At 38.4% G+C, this 13,103-nt stretch overlaps 1 protein-coding gene across 2 annotated transcripts in view; it reads left to right on the forward strand.

Annotated features, from left to right (window-relative positions):
- Nucleotides 1-3,017: 3,017 nt before the first annotated feature.
- The window catches only part of HIBCH (3-hydroxyisobutyryl-CoA hydrolase), a 41,973-nt gene continuing 31,887 nt past the window's right edge, over nucleotides 3,018-13,103 (forward strand). Inside the window, exons 1-6 of one of the 2 annotated variants that reach the window (XM_082763980.1) lie at nucleotides 3,027-3,099; nucleotides 3,913-3,955; nucleotides 4,688-4,828; nucleotides 6,053-6,137; nucleotides 7,041-7,121; nucleotides 8,615-8,667. In XM_082763980.1, coding sequence (XP_082620106.1) covers nucleotides 3,068-3,099; nucleotides 3,913-3,955; nucleotides 4,688-4,828; nucleotides 6,053-6,137; nucleotides 7,041-7,121; nucleotides 8,615-8,667 — 435 coding nt within the window. In that variant the 5' untranslated portion in view covers nucleotides 3,027-3,067. Of the gene's footprint in view, nucleotides 3,100-3,912; nucleotides 3,956-4,687; nucleotides 4,829-6,052; nucleotides 6,138-7,040; nucleotides 7,122-8,614; nucleotides 8,668-13,103 lie in introns of both variants that reach the window. The other variant, XM_082763981.1, reaches the window with a different exon arrangement.

Below are 13,103 nucleotides of genomic sequence, written 5' to 3' on the forward strand. Positions count from 1 at the left end.
GGGCACTTGTCAACACAGTTCTAGCCAGTTAGCTAGGATAAACTGGGGGTTTTCCCCATTGTATTCCTCAAAGCTCCTTTTTCCCGTGAGGATGCACTTGCTACCCACACTATCCACACACAGAAATTAGCTGCTAGCTCTTAGGCCAACGAAGGAAAAGATTGTTTACTGCAAGCCAAGATGCAGAAGCGCGGGCCATGATGAAGTACTCAAACCATTTATTATCTGTTCTTGGTGAAATGCAGTCAGAGCTCTCACAGGCGAGTAACTGAGAGGTACAAATTAATCATTAATTAGCAGTATAGAGGTAACGTACAGAATGCAGCTGAGCTGCTCTTGAAATCCTTCTGGGGAGCAACAGCACCCACATCCTGATGCTGAAGTTGTATGTTTTTCTGGAAAAGAAACCAAAAAAAAAAAAACCTACCAAAAACAAAACCCCCAAACATCTGCTCAACTCTGAAGTCCTCCTACAGTCTGCAATTTGTTTTCTCTTTCCAAACCTGCTGAACTCACTGCCAGGAAATTTCTCCACAGGGAGGAATTACAACCTGCCTATCCTTCTGGCTACTGCACTTGCACTCCCTGAATTCCTGGCTCGGTTACTAGGGGTGCTGCTCACCCCGAAAATATCCACTCTGCCACAGCCCTCTTTGCTGATAGCAATATCATCCACGAGCTCCCTAGTTAAATGTTATCTCATTCAATTTATTCTCATATAAAACTTCATTATTTTCAACGTTTTCACTACTTTTATGGATAGCAATCTTTTATTTTCTTTTTAGAAAGCGTTTTCCCTTTGGCATTCCACTCTGCAGAAAATAGGGTGTGAAGTACTACTAAAATCCCTGGTATCTGAGTTACTTTTTGAACCCAACTTTGGACTGGCTTGCACGCACCAAATGGTTATCAGTGAGAAAACTGCAGTACTCTTCAGAGCTCCGTACAAACAAACAAAAACACACAGGTAAATTTAAGCCATCAGTGGCATGTTTTAAAATAAAGTAGAACACAAGGCTCAAGAAATATGGCTCCAAAGCTCCTTCTCGAAACCAACAGGAAAAAAAAAAAAAGAAAAAGAAAAAAAAACAAGCATAAATTTAGTGTCATCATCCTGGAAAGAAATTGGTAGCTGTTGCAAGACAATGCTTGTGTTACTTCATTATCTACAAATGAGCAGGCCCCACTCTTGTTCCAAATCAGACATACAGCTGGGAGACAACAAAGAAAGGCTCTACACCATTATTTACACTGAAGCCAGGAGGGGATGAAATAGATTAAAATCTGGATAAGTAAAAGGTAAATCAGACCACTGACTTCTATTCTGGACTCCTAGACACTGCCATCCTGTGTAATCATGTCCTGATCACAGCCTTCCCCTTCGTGTGCAGGTGGAATTTATTAAGAGATTTCCAGGAGTTTCACAGACTCCTCTTGCTCTTACCTGTGATTAGCTTCCATGCACCAATTTCTTCATTTCCACAACGATGCTAACAAAAGGATTCCCCTATAGAAAGGCGCTGTTCATATTTGCTAGTGAAATATATAGACTTTCAGGCATCAGATACTAAGTACAAAAACATTATCTGCTTATCAAACTCCCCATAACCTTGTTAGGCCTAGATAAGAGATGCAGTTATCTCACTCTTAACAAGTATAAATATAAATAAAAAATATAAATATGGGTTTAGATTTGGCCACCATGGTAATTTGGTGTTGCTTAGGTTGGTTTAGATTTGATTGTGTGCAACTTGCTGTAAGACAGTATATAAGGTTTTATATAGCCAAGATAACATTAATAGGCCGCATCTTTCACAACCATATGATCTATGAGTAAAGGTCTATACAGTCTGGATGGCCTAATGAATTCTGCAGTTAATTAACTCGCAGTAGGCACACTCCCAAAGCCTGCAAAAGCACCTTCTGTCCTGTTCTCTCAGTCATTTTTTTTCCCCACAATGTACAAGACTGAAAACTGAGCCTGCATAATACTGAAATGTTTCGTGTATTGTCTTGTGTCTATTTAGTCTGATGAAGATTTTTACAACTAAATTTAATATGCCCCGAGTTACTACAACGGAAATGCCAATACTGATGACGCTGCTGCAAGCAGGGGCTGAATCACTTCTGGAAATAAAGAGCAAGGCTGCCCTCTGGGGACTTCTCCAGAAGTGCTACAGGAGGCGTGGATTTTTTGTTCCAGCAAAATAAACTTGCTGCAAAGTTTGCTTGTTTGCTTTTGTTTGTTGTCAATACAGATACAAATCAAGTGCTGAACTTGCTACATTGAGATAGCGAAGCTACATTTCTACTAATGTACCTAATGCACCGCATTGCCATTTAGTCCATGGGTCATCATACTTTTCGATGTCTCACGATGGTGTGTGTCAGCTTAAAAAAAAATAAAAATCTATGGAGCAGTGTAACAGTTACTGAATAAAAAGGTAATTTAGTATTATGGACTACTAGTATGATGTCTGTAAATCCTCAATTGTCTTAATGAACTTGTATTGAGAACATATTGAATTGTCTTAATGAACAATATATTGAATTGTCTTAACGCACTTATATTTGGAAAAAGGCAGTTTCCCTGAGTGCGATTTGAGTGCATTTGCTGAGTGCAGGCTGTGTTTGAGCTCAGGGCTGTGTCTCTGGCTGCCAGTGGTGCAGCAGCCACACCATCTCCTCAGTCCCTGCGTTTACCTTCCCTGAGGTCCTCTTCCCTTTACAGAAGACCTGCTTGGCGGTGGGGCAGCACATGAGCTCAGCTCCTCGGTCCCGGCAGCGGCACGTCGATGGCCGAGCAGCCAGCACAGATCCTGTGAGGGAACAGGGAGCTCACAACCACCGGACCGAGCCTTGCTGCTGCCAGCACCACACCGCCACACGCAGCCTGGCGGACACCCCGAGCATCTAACAGGGTGCGGGACCCAGCGAGGCTCCAGCCCCAGCCCCACAGGACTCACAACACCCCCAGACCGGGGCTGAGGCCCCGCGCATGCTCCCGCCCCGCCCAGCCCCGCCGTACCGGGGCCCATGACGGAGAGCGACGGCGCCGGCAGCCGCCATGGCGGCCCGCCTGCTGCGGCCGCTGCCCAGGTAACGGCCGCGCGGCCGCTCCCCCTCCGCCCCCCTCCGCGAAATGGCGTCGCCTCAGGGCTCGCTGCCTGCCCCGCGCCCTGCCCTCAGCCCCCGCGGCTTCCCCCCCGCCGTGGTACAACGCGCTGTTGGTGGCTGTGGGGTGAAGTCCTGCGAATGCCGCTTTCCATAAAATCACACAATTACTGGGATCATGAAGGGAGCTTAAAAATCGCCTCATCCCAGCGCGCCTGCTATGTGTGCGGATGCTGGTTTTATTATTCTCCTCAGTAGAATACAACGACAATAAACGCCTGTTACTTAAGTAACAGGTTCAAAACCTGCTTTTATAAACAGTTTGGTATGGCCAGATGTCTCCTCTTGGCAGCACAAGCATTAACTTTGCTCGAGTTGTTTCGTAAACCCTACTTAAATGTGCATACGTGCAGCACAGCGAGAGCAGGCTTTGTGTAATGGAAGCCTCAGGACTGTGGTTGGTGTTTTTTTTTTTTCTTTTTTTTTTTTCTTTTTCAAAATACAAGTATTAAAAGTTCCAGACAAGCATCCCCCAAACTCCTACTTTGTCATATTAGCGCCCAGACAACTTGCAATTGCTTAAATGCAATGAAAACATTAGCATTGACATTGGTATCTATATATAACAACATGCAATGATACTTGCAACCGCTTTGATATCAAAATATTACTTGATTAAGACAAAGTAGAAGGTAGAGCAATCAAGTCTAGAAATTTTCTGACAAAGCTTTGCTCAGCTGTGCATGTGGGGGTTGTATAGCTGTTTTAGAATTTTAGTTTTTAACATTTCTTTTTCAGACTGAAGCCATTTAACAGACTGCAAGTAATATTACAGCATTTGGTAAGAACTACATCGTGTTTGACTGAGTTGGAAGCCCTTGGGACATTTAACCCCATACCTGAGGCAGACAACACATGCAACTTCTAATGTGTGTGTGTGGTGCTTCTGAATGCCATTCAGGCATACACATTGCCTGTGTATGTGAGCACTTTGTTGTGTGTCTACTAAACCATAAACTAAAGCCCAATTATTTGGCTTTCCCTAATTTTATAGTTAGCTTCCATGTTAGCTTCCTTATATTCCTTAAATGTCATTCAACTTTGAGTTTGAATGTAAAATTCAATTGTGAAAATAGGTTAGCAACCAACTCAACTGTTAGAAGTTACATAAGAAGTTGTATGTACATTTGTGGTTGCAGTATCAAACTAGCACTAGGGACATACAAAACTCTTACTGTAATTGTTATAGGTGTTTTCAGAATGTCAGTTTTAAACACCACAGTTCATCGTTTAGTATCTCAAGTGTCATTGCCAAAGAGCATATAGCTCAAAAGCTTGTCTGAGGTTTGTCAGAGTCCTTCAGAATAACAAAGCGGCTCCAAGAGAACCATGTAAGAAATGCAAATATGACTTGAATTACAGTGGGAAAGCCTTAATGTGAAATTCAAAACACATATTTTTATAATCTTGAATAGTGTGCTTTGAGAGAGTATATTTCCATAAATGCTCTCATACGTTACTTAAGACATCAAAGACATTAAGACAATTATTTTATTTGTTTTTGCACTTACAGAAAATGTGTAAGCATACTGATTCTTCAGATGAAGTGTTGTTGGAAAAGAAAGGAGGTGCAGGAATAATAACTTTGAATAGACCCAAGGCTCTCAATGCGCTAAATCTTTCTATGATCCAACAAATTTATCCACAAATAAAGGTTAGTAGCTGTTATGTTACCTGATACTGCTTTTAAAATTCATTCTGACACTTCATAGCATACCAATTTAAATAAATAGATTGTGAGAACACTTGCTAATGAGCTCAGATGTGTAGGATGGAAAAGAACAGACAATTTCAAGCAGGTTAGAAAGAAAAGACACCAAAGAAAAAAGCTGTCAGACAAAAAGTGAAGTTTTAGCACCTGCATAGATAAGACCCCTGTATTAACACCAGGACTGAATTAAAGGCAAGCAGTAGTTAGTGTTTATATGTTTCTGTTCTCAACACCCAGTTGGTCAGTCAGCACATATTCTCAGCTGTACAGAGGTGTTGCCTCTGAGTTGAGTGCGTGTTTTGCTGGGAAGCTGGGTGACTGAAACAAAAGATAAAAATTATCATGAAGCAAGTTGCTTTAGTTTCATTCCCTAAAAAAGAGCCTTGTGGAGTTATGGACAATGCTTCTCAGTAAAGTAACGTGAAATTTTAAGCATGCAAATAGTCTTTTTTAATTTACATCATATGCAGAAAGTCAAATATTAAATACCAGTACTTGTTAGACAGTTACCTGCCTCTTGATATTTTGACAGATGGTTATGTTGCAAACTTAGGCATTCTTTGAAGAACATTTAAAGTAGTACTTAACCTGTAGTACTGAGTACTGCATTTGTTTTATGCACAACCTTAAAAGGTGGAGTAATTTTAAGTATAGCTGCTGGTAGACAGAAATACCTTGTCACAGATGCATCTGTGCACAAATTGGCTTAATCCAGTCCTTGACAGGTATTGATTGCAATCATTTTGAAAATATCCATCAACAATTTAAATGCTCTTTTCCTTGCTGCACATCGTAGATACACAAAACTTCCATGAATTGTCTTGGAACAGTTACTATATCTTCTCTATTCCCAGCTTTCTCCCCCAGCATTGTGTTCCCATCCAGGTTTATATAGGGCCCTGCTTTAGGGAGTGCTGCTTTTCGTCAGAGAATGGGAGCTGTCCTTGGGCATTCTGAAATACACAAAGTGGCTGTGCAAATCTCTGCCACCAGGGTTGAATATGACAACGGAGTGGCAGTTAGAAACTCCTAAGCAAATGTGTGTAGCTCTCAGACTTCATTTTAAAAACAATCTTTCTGAAAAAATAAAATAAGAATCATACTATACAGAAAAAGAATATTGAATTAGAATTTTAATCTTATGTGGAAACATTTGCCTCACTTTAGGCTTGGGAGCAAGATCCTGAAACTTTTCTAATAATCATAAAGGGAACTGGAGGAAAAGCTTTTTGTGCTGGTGGTGACATCAGAGGTAAGGGCTACAGTCACTTTAAATAGTTTTTACTGTTTTATACGCAGTGTTCCAACAGCTGTCTCATGACAACAGCATCATACAGCATCTGTGCGTCAAGGTGTTAGAAGAAGTTGGCACAACTAAACTCACTGTTTTGTGGCAAGCCTCTGTTTACCTGAGTCACGGTAAATAAATTAAACCAATCAACACAAAACAGTAACTGGGAAAGATATGTCAAATTCTTGCTTATGAATAACTGGTGATAGCAGCCAGTCACTGAGAGGTTTCTTGTCTCTTCCTTCTTCTTCCCAGCATTTCATTAAAGACAGCTTATTTACAAGAAATTTGAAGGGTTCTAACAGATAGCTTTGTTGGATAATTTCTCTGATGTTTGACTCAGAGGTGGCTAGATAAGTAGCTGGCTACAGTGATCAATGCATTTGTGATTATTCTTTATCTATGAATGGAAGAAAGTCTCCAAACTGTTTGAATTGGCGGTTGTTTTAAATCCTAGGTAATCAAGCAGTACAGGTTATTGTTAAATTATGCCCTACTCTTACTGGCTTCTCATTTTTAGCATTCGGTCTTCAGTGTCATCAGTTTTAAGTGACTGTTCCATATATTGATATGAAATACTACAGACAAGACTGACAACCACTAGGAAGGGTTCCATAGTGTAGAAAATAGACTGCAGTCTCTCAACTCTCCAGCATAATGGAAGGGACTCAAAATGGATAGCTGTTCATATTTAAATTTGATAAATTTGTTTGCTCAAGTAAAATAAAGCAGGATTAAGTTGCTGTTGACTGCTGTAGGACAAGTTTTTTTTTTTTTTTTTTAATCATGCAATACTGATTTTTGTACTTGTATTTGTGTGTTCTATTAACCTTAGTTACCTTTAGAATTTTTGTTTCTCTTAAGCCATCACAGATGCAGGAAAAGTTGGAGATAAACTGGCACAAGATTTCTTCAGAGAAGAATATACTCTGAACAATGCCATCGGTATGTTTAACAGCAAGTTTTAGAACTGTATCATTTTTATAACAGTGACTTTGAATATAAATTTACTTTCTCTCTTTGCTTGTCTATAAAATATAGATAATAGAATATTAGAGTAAGTGATATTCTTATTCTTTTGGATGAAAATCAAGGGTTGAGTGTTACGATCAGAAGAAATTTCTTCGAACATATTTCAGTTGAATAAAGTTTGGATTTTTAAACATTGATCAGAAGTATCCAGTATTAGACACTGCAGGAAAAGAGGTGAAAATGTTGCATAATAACTGAAGTTATCAAAAGAGTATAAAGTAATACTTATTAGAATTAGCATTTTTATGTACCTTCCTGTCTCCAGCAAAGAAAATATTTAAGGTGTCATGGAAAAATCTTAATATTACTATGGCAAATAGTTAAAGACTATATACCTCAGGGTTTTTTCTTTTTTTGTAATTGATTAGTGTATATTATTCCTATAATGCAATATAATTACAAAACCTAGATTTTGGGTAAATCTGCTATAATCATATTCCTTTAGGATTGAGACTTCTACTAAAAAGAAATATTTTTATATTGTATTTTAGAACTTCAAGTACACAGAGGAGCTGTTGTCACTGCATTTGCAGACATACTTCTGTAGAAACTTAGTTCAAAGTCTAACATCGAGAGTCCATGTTCTAGCTTATAAGTTGATGCAAGAACAGAGTTAAAAATTCAGTTCTCGCAGTTTCTATCGACTTGGAGGATTTAAGTGCCTTGTAAAATAGTCTTTTTTTTTTTTTTTTTTTAAACAATAATCTATAGTTGCTACAGAAAACAGCTATTGTAGCAGATACCTCAGCAATCTAATTCAACTTTGTCTGACCTGAAAATGACAAATATGAAGCAGCAATTTCATTCTCGGAAGGCTTCTGAATCTTTCTGTAAACAGTAATTGACAGCATCAGATCTTTAGTTTCATAATTTCTATAAGCTCCAACAGATAAAGCTGACAAATAAAACTGTAGTGCTTTAGGGCAACACCTTGACCTGTGCCACACACGGGTAACATGCAGCAGACTGGGCAAGACAGAACACGCTCATATTGTAGTAGTTCAGTCACATTTTGGCTTAAATCTACCAATGAATCTGACTTTGTATTGATACATGCTCTTACTCCAAGCTGTGAGATAGACACAACAGTTCCCTTTTCACCCTAATTTGTTACAAAATTATTTGTAATAGCCAGATATGGCTGGATTATCAGATGCTCACATAGCAAGCTGTCTGATGTTTCATGTTCTCTTACAACGCTAGGAATGTAGTAAGCCACTCACTGGTATGTCTTTCCCCTGCTTAATAATTATGTGAAGAAGCTTCATTGTAAGTTGATATTTTGTTTAATTTGCTATTTATTTATTTTTTTGCTCTTGCTGAAATAAGACATGAGGAAGTTGTCATGCATATGGTTAGTCATTCTTTTGAAGAAATTACATTATTTTTTTTTACATTTATTTTAGGCACTTGCAAGAAACCTTATGTGGCACTTATCGATGGCATTACTATGGGAGGGGTAAGTACCTTGGTGTTATATCTAATATAATTTGTTTTGAAGTAATGTAACGTGGTGTACTTGAGTTGCATGAAGTGTGTCAAACATCAATTTAAGAACAAACATTTAAATCCAACCTTTTTGTATCTAGCTTGTCAGACTACCTTGCTGTTCTTCTGCTGTTCTTTGATAGCTACTGCAACTGCTTCCTCTGAGGATCTGCCAGTAGGCTTGAGAAAAGAGCACAATCTTGTCAGTGTAGCAAACACCACCCAAAGGTTTTCAGAACACTTCAGTGTGAGTTCGTGGATTATACAAGAGTTGAGAATAATTTTCTACTCAACATTTATTAGAAAATAGAACTATATAAATACACACCTAAAAGGCAAGTCTTTGAAAAAAAAATGGAAAAAATCTCAAAGCTTGTTATGAGCATCTGTTAAATAGAGTTCTACATTTTCCCATGAACTGACTGGGAAATGCATCTGCAGACTCACCTCTGCAGTACTCCCAGATCAGAAGCTACAGGATCCTGATATCCTTCTCCAAGGTCACATCTTGTTTCCAAAGCATACGAGTGGAGGAGACTCCGTCACATTGCTAGTTATAGTCAGTGCTAATAGTTGTTTTAGCAATTGTTGGCTCTAAATACTGTGAGTAGGTAGTAAGTGACAGTACCATGCTTTTCCACATGCTGAAATGCTGTTCACTTCAGTTTGACATCTGTTGGATATATCTGCATCATAGTAGGGAACAGAGTACAATAATCTTGAGTTATTTTGAACAATGAGTTTGACAGTGATGTCTGTCTGCCATATTGTCACTTAGATTTATGGGTGATGACAAGTATTCCTGGACTGCTAATTACAACTGCTTCAATACAGTTCTTGACAGATAGTTTTTTCTTGCTGCTGAAAGTGAAGATTTAAAGGATCTCTATTACGCAGTGTCAATAGTTATGCTGGAAAGCTGCTTCAATGCGTATGCTACCAGCTCATTAAGCCAGTGGAGTTTCTGGTTTTGTTTTTAACATCTGCTTATGATATGAAGTTGATGGGATTTATCGCCCAACTTATGCAGCTGGAATATAAGAGAGTGTTCCTTCCTAGAAGGAAGTTAGTTTCTTTCTTCTGTTCTACAGAGGCCTATATAGTTCTATTTAATAAAGACATTTGAAACATGATGTAGATCTTAAGATGTTATGCAGCTACTCAACAGCTAAGGGGACCTTTCACTGCAGGACCTGATGACTAGAAATGTATGTTATCTTGCTCGGAAAGAGAAAATAGAAAAAGACAGAAAAGATAGAAAGAGAAGACCTGGCCTACTTGTCCAGATATGTCACCTCCAGGGTTTCTTCTTTGTGTTGTTTTTGTTTTTTTCTTTTTGAGAGCTACTCTTCAAGCATTTTTGTTCTCCTTCTGACTTTTACACTTTCTTACACTGCAGCTTCTGTTCTACTGCATTCCTTTTCAATGTTTTAAGGAATCTCATCAGGTGTTTGCTGTAGGCAAAGTTTAACACAAGTAGAGGCATGAGCATGGAAGACCTCAACAGCTTTCAATGAAGTACTTTTGGCTTGCAGTTCTTTAAAACATTATTTTGGTATAATAGCCTAAAATACTATTTCACAAGAGGCATTTTGCCTTTTCTTGCATTGGGCTTTCTGAAATTAAAAAAAAATAAAAAGATGGAACAAGCATATCATTCCAAAGCCTGAGTATACACACTTCATTTCTGTTAAAGCATACAGGGTTCTGTTGCCCACCCTTTGGCTGGGTCTGAGAGCCAGGACTTTAGTCCTTGTGTTAGATTTGAAACTTTGTGGTACCACCTCAAGATCCCACACTGAAGTCATGGTTGTCTTTCATGTCAGTATGATTAAAAAAATACAATTTTGGTTGAAAAAGTATGCCATCTAAGGTAGGGGAAGAAAAAGTTAGGTGTCAGTTTATGGACTGCTTTTAAATTTTCACATAACCTTGAATGCTATTTATTTAGCAGTGTTAGTGGAGCTGCAGTTTACTCTGAGATAATGTCCTTTAATGCCCTTCTTACAGGAATGCTTTTTTTTTTTTTTTTTTTTTTTAAATCAACACACTTTTTTCTCCTCACAGTACATGGAAGTATGTACTGATGGTTTAACACAGGAGGTCGGCAGCAGTATTTCTCAGTGCCTCTTAATTTTTGTGTATGTGCTCTGTGACAGTTTTGAGCTGCGTTCCTTTTAGCTACCTCTGCAAGATTGGTCCATTTAGACAAATCACAAATGTTCAAGCAGGAAAGGTGTGCTAGCTTCCTTCTTTATCCACTTTCTTCCATCAGCGTTGTCAGCATGGGGAACCCCCATCACTCCTGGCCTTAACCAAACAAAGCTTGCAGCAGCTCTTTTCTATTGTGGTTAAAATAGGTGCACTGCAGTAAGATTTTTAGATTAAAACCACCGGAACAAACCTGGTCACGTTCATCCTCTTACCTTGTTGCATAGAAATTCTCTATCCTACTCTAATTATTCACGGAAACTGCATTCATACAAAGGAGTTATTCTATTTGTGGTAATTAAATAATTTATTTTAAATCACTCAAACGTTAGAGATCTATGTTTTTGACACAATAAGGTCATATTTAATCTATTTCATATGCTCAAAATCTGGCTTAGTCCCTGCAAGTGAGTGGGAGCTAGAAGCATTTGTCACTTGTGAACCACAGTAACTGTCATTAAAAACGAACAAACACACAACAAGCCATGTTCAGGTCTTTAGCTTTAAAAGCAAGTGGTTTAAGCTTGGGCTTAAAAGTCATGAGACCCTCTTAAACGCTTCAGTTTCACTCTACACCATTTATCTGTGAATAAAAATGCAACCACATCAATTTCAGCCATGCTCAGAAATGCAGGTACGCCTTTGTAGCACCATGCATATTGAGTGCAATGTTGTTCTAATTTAAAATTGGTTAAAAAATCCAGCAGCATATTAGAAACTCAGTTATTACTACTCAGGTAATAAAATTTGCTGTTGATTTGCGATAAACTTGGAATTGTATTCCAAAAAATGAACTGGTTCCACTTAACTTTGTTCTTTAGAGTCTGGTAGGTGATACTCTGGAGAGCTTAATTAGCCAACAGATGGGGCTGTGGAGCTTGTTCTCTGCACCTTTTTGTATGTACTCTATAGTTCATCACGAATTGGAATTCCACATAAGTCTGTCTTTTAATCTTTTCATACTTATTCAGCTTCAGGGCAGTAGGTTTGAGTGACAAGAATATCTTAACGAAGCAAAAATGATGGCATTTTACTAAAAAAAAAAAAAAAAAGGTGAAATAAATTTTAAATTCCACATTTGCTGTTAAAGGGTGTGTCCTTTTGTTTATATTTAATAACAAAATGTTAAATATATGTTTAGAGAGAGGAATAGGAAGTTGGAATTTGAATATAGTTTGCAACTTTGAGAGACAGAGGTCACCCAGCCTTGTTTCCACAGCCTTGTACCCTCAGCTTTTGGGCCTAGTTGGTGACGGCAGTAGTAGCATGAACTGCTGCCTGCTTTGTTCTCTCCTCAGTAGAAAAAGATCTCAGCTATATTTATTGCAATTCCGAGAAGACTCATTGTTTGTCTCTCCGGATTCACAAGTGGCTTTCTATTACTTTTGTCAACACACCCATCAGCACAGTTTTTTTAAGCAAGGGCTTTGAAAGTGAGAGTCTACATCTAAGGCACTTAGGTAAAGTGTCTTCAAGGTGGCTATTAGAGAGTTTAAAATACTGTTTGATCCTGCCTTAGTCACTCGGGTAATAATGACACATACATTGAGATTTGGATTACAGAAGTACAGAGGATCCTTGAGATTATTCTTTTGCACTTTGAAGTAGTGTTAAATATAGAGTGATGAGAGCTTAGGAGATTTCTACCTAATGCGTTCAGAAGTTTCTATCATCAGGAATTCAGCTTTTCTAGACATCCTACCCTACTACTTAATTACTCTTTCATGATTTCCCTAGTGTCTAATTTAAGACTTCAGTGTATGTAGTCAATATATTCCTTAATCACAGCTCTCTAAGAGCATTTTGAGATACTTTCCTTTCTCCCAGCTGTCTCACTTTAACTGGGAAAAGACTAGTTCTTTAGTCTTTACTATAGATTAATTCCCTTTGTCTTCTTGCAATCCTCTGGAATCTCTCTAATTTGTGTACTTTACAGTTCATTACCAAAAACCAGACTGTGTTTCAGCTGGGGAATTCATTAGCACCAAGTAGAGCAGAATGATTATCCTCTATATATGATAGAAGTATTCTATCACAAGTAACTCGTGCAAACCAAAGCCTCCTAAAACATCAGATGCTAGGAAGCCACCACATCTACATACTCTTAAAGCCATTATTCTTACCTCTTTTTGCTTGCAGAATGTAAACTTCTGTCACAGTGTAGTTCCTTGTCACTTACCTTTTACCAGTATTTAG

Source organism: Aythya marila, assembly GCF_965140915.1.
Source record: "Aythya marila genome assembly, chromosome: 6".
Taxonomy (NCBI): domain Eukaryota; kingdom Metazoa; phylum Chordata; class Aves; order Anseriformes; family Anatidae; genus Aythya; species Aythya marila.